Below are 1,747 nucleotides of genomic sequence, written 5' to 3'. Positions count from 1 at the left end.
TAAAAAGGAAAAAAGTTCTTTCCAAGCAAAGGAGAAAAAAAAAAGTAAATTAGCCAGCTACCTATCTGATAGCAGTTTTGATTTAACAGCCACGCAAGAAACCCACATCCTCCTAGACCCAGCTGCCAGGAGGAAGTAAGGAGCTCAGTTCTCTCTTCACCTTATTCGTACACCATTTCCCATGTCCACTCTCGAGCTACACTGCGTGCCGTTTCCAGTAGTTAGGGGAAAAAAGTTCCAACACACCTGGAAACTATTAATCGTACTTCCAAGTTTATTAATTATAAACTTCCATCTGGTATTCTACAAGAAAAATGGCCAAGTATGGTTAACTTCAGATCCCTTGTTTTGTATCTAAACAACACCGTCACACTAGTAGGAAGGCTCAGGATTCCAGCCAAAAGTCTATTTTGAACTTGCTTAAAAGAGAAGCACTCAAAGGCCAAAATTAGTCTGCGTGACAGAAGGAAGAATTCATTCACTGAAGGTGAAAGACAGAACTCTGAGGCATCCTTCAAGTGACGTGACAAAATAAATGAATTAAAATGAATTTAGAGAAAGAAAATGCAAGAAAGATGCTTATGGCTTCGCTCACAAGGAGCAAGGATCGTTCCAAGAACTTCATTCAGATTTGAAAAGCAGAGAAAGTCTTTGTGTTAAAATCAAGGTCATAACCACTTCGAGGACAGCCGTCTCCACTTCGTGAAAGATATGAAACACAATCTCCACTAGAACACATTATGCAATCGTACTCTAGGACAGATTTAATTTATTGATTAAATAATTCCCTCCAGCTTTCTTTCTACTTTTTCTTCGCATCTCTCTGACGTTCAACTTTTTTGGCTTATAGCGTTGGCACTGAGAATCTTTGTTAAATTAAGCTCATTATTACAGATATAGTCACTCATTTTGAAACACTGAGCTTTAATAACTCAATAATGCAGTAATATATTGCATATCATACTCAGATTTAGACTACCACTTTCTCATAATTAAGCTATTTTAAAACCCTTGTTGTGTTGAGAGCCTTTTTAATATCTCACTCGAGGACAAGCATATGGCTTTGGGGGATTTTCAACTGTGGATGCTCTGTTGAAAGCTTCAAGCTGTAGAGATGAGAAAGCCAAAGAAATAAGCATTAAACAAAAATACCAAACCAGTTTTACATATATGCAAGTCATAAACAAACACTTAAACATCTGCTAAAGGTAAATTAGGTCAGCAACATGCCATACCTTTTCACGGCTCTCAAGCAGCAAAACATTTCAGCAGCTCAATGGTCAAGCTAACTTTCAGCCATCCACTAACTCACTTAAAAAAAAGAAAAAAAAAATCCTGTTTAGTAATGGACATGAGCATTTCCCCCTGTTACTTATCAGTGCATTCTCCAAATCCCAGGTAATAAATTTTAATAGTAATACAAAATTGAGAAATCACACATAAAACCTAAGGTTTTGCATAAGGTTTTCAGTTTCCTCTACAAACAGCGAGTCTTACAAATATTAAGAGTTGTTACCATATTTTGGTTTGAAGATGAGTATTTAAACATGTTCCAGTTAGGAAAAAAACCACTAAAAAATTATTTCTTGAAAGTATTTCCCACTCTTTCTGATGTCCAGTTTTTGTCTTAAGTGTAGAAACAAAAAGATAGAAGCTTTCTTTAAGCATTAACACATACCAGCTCATGGAATTCCACATAAATTTTCACTCTGCTAAGTCCAAAACTTTCAAACAAATGATAATACTT

At 35.8% G+C, this 1,747-nt stretch overlaps 1 protein-coding gene across 2 annotated transcripts in view; it reads right to left on the bottom strand.

Moving 5' to 3' along the window:
• Positions 1-1,345, bottom strand: part of TCAIM (T cell activation inhibitor, mitochondrial) — a 19,141-nt gene extending 17,796 nt beyond the window's left edge. The window contains exon 1 of one of the 2 annotated variants that reach the window (XM_009324169.1): positions 1,236-1,345. In XM_009324169.1, coding sequence (XP_009322444.1) covers positions 1,236-1,264 — 29 coding nt within the window. In that variant the 5' untranslated portion in view covers positions 1,265-1,345. The remainder of the gene's footprint in view (positions 1-1,235) is intronic. The other variant, XM_009324168.1, reaches the window with a different exon arrangement.
• Positions 1,346-1,747: the final 402 nt, after the last annotated feature.

This window comes from Pygoscelis adeliae, unplaced genomic scaffold, assembly GCF_000699105.1.
Source record: "Pygoscelis adeliae isolate BGI_AS28 unplaced genomic scaffold, ASM69910v1 Scaffold25, whole genome shotgun sequence".
Lineage (NCBI taxonomy): Eukaryota > Metazoa > Chordata > Aves > Sphenisciformes > Spheniscidae > Pygoscelis > Pygoscelis adeliae.
Note: the sequence above shows the minus strand (reverse complement) of the source record. Positions and strands in the feature narration are given on the sequence as shown.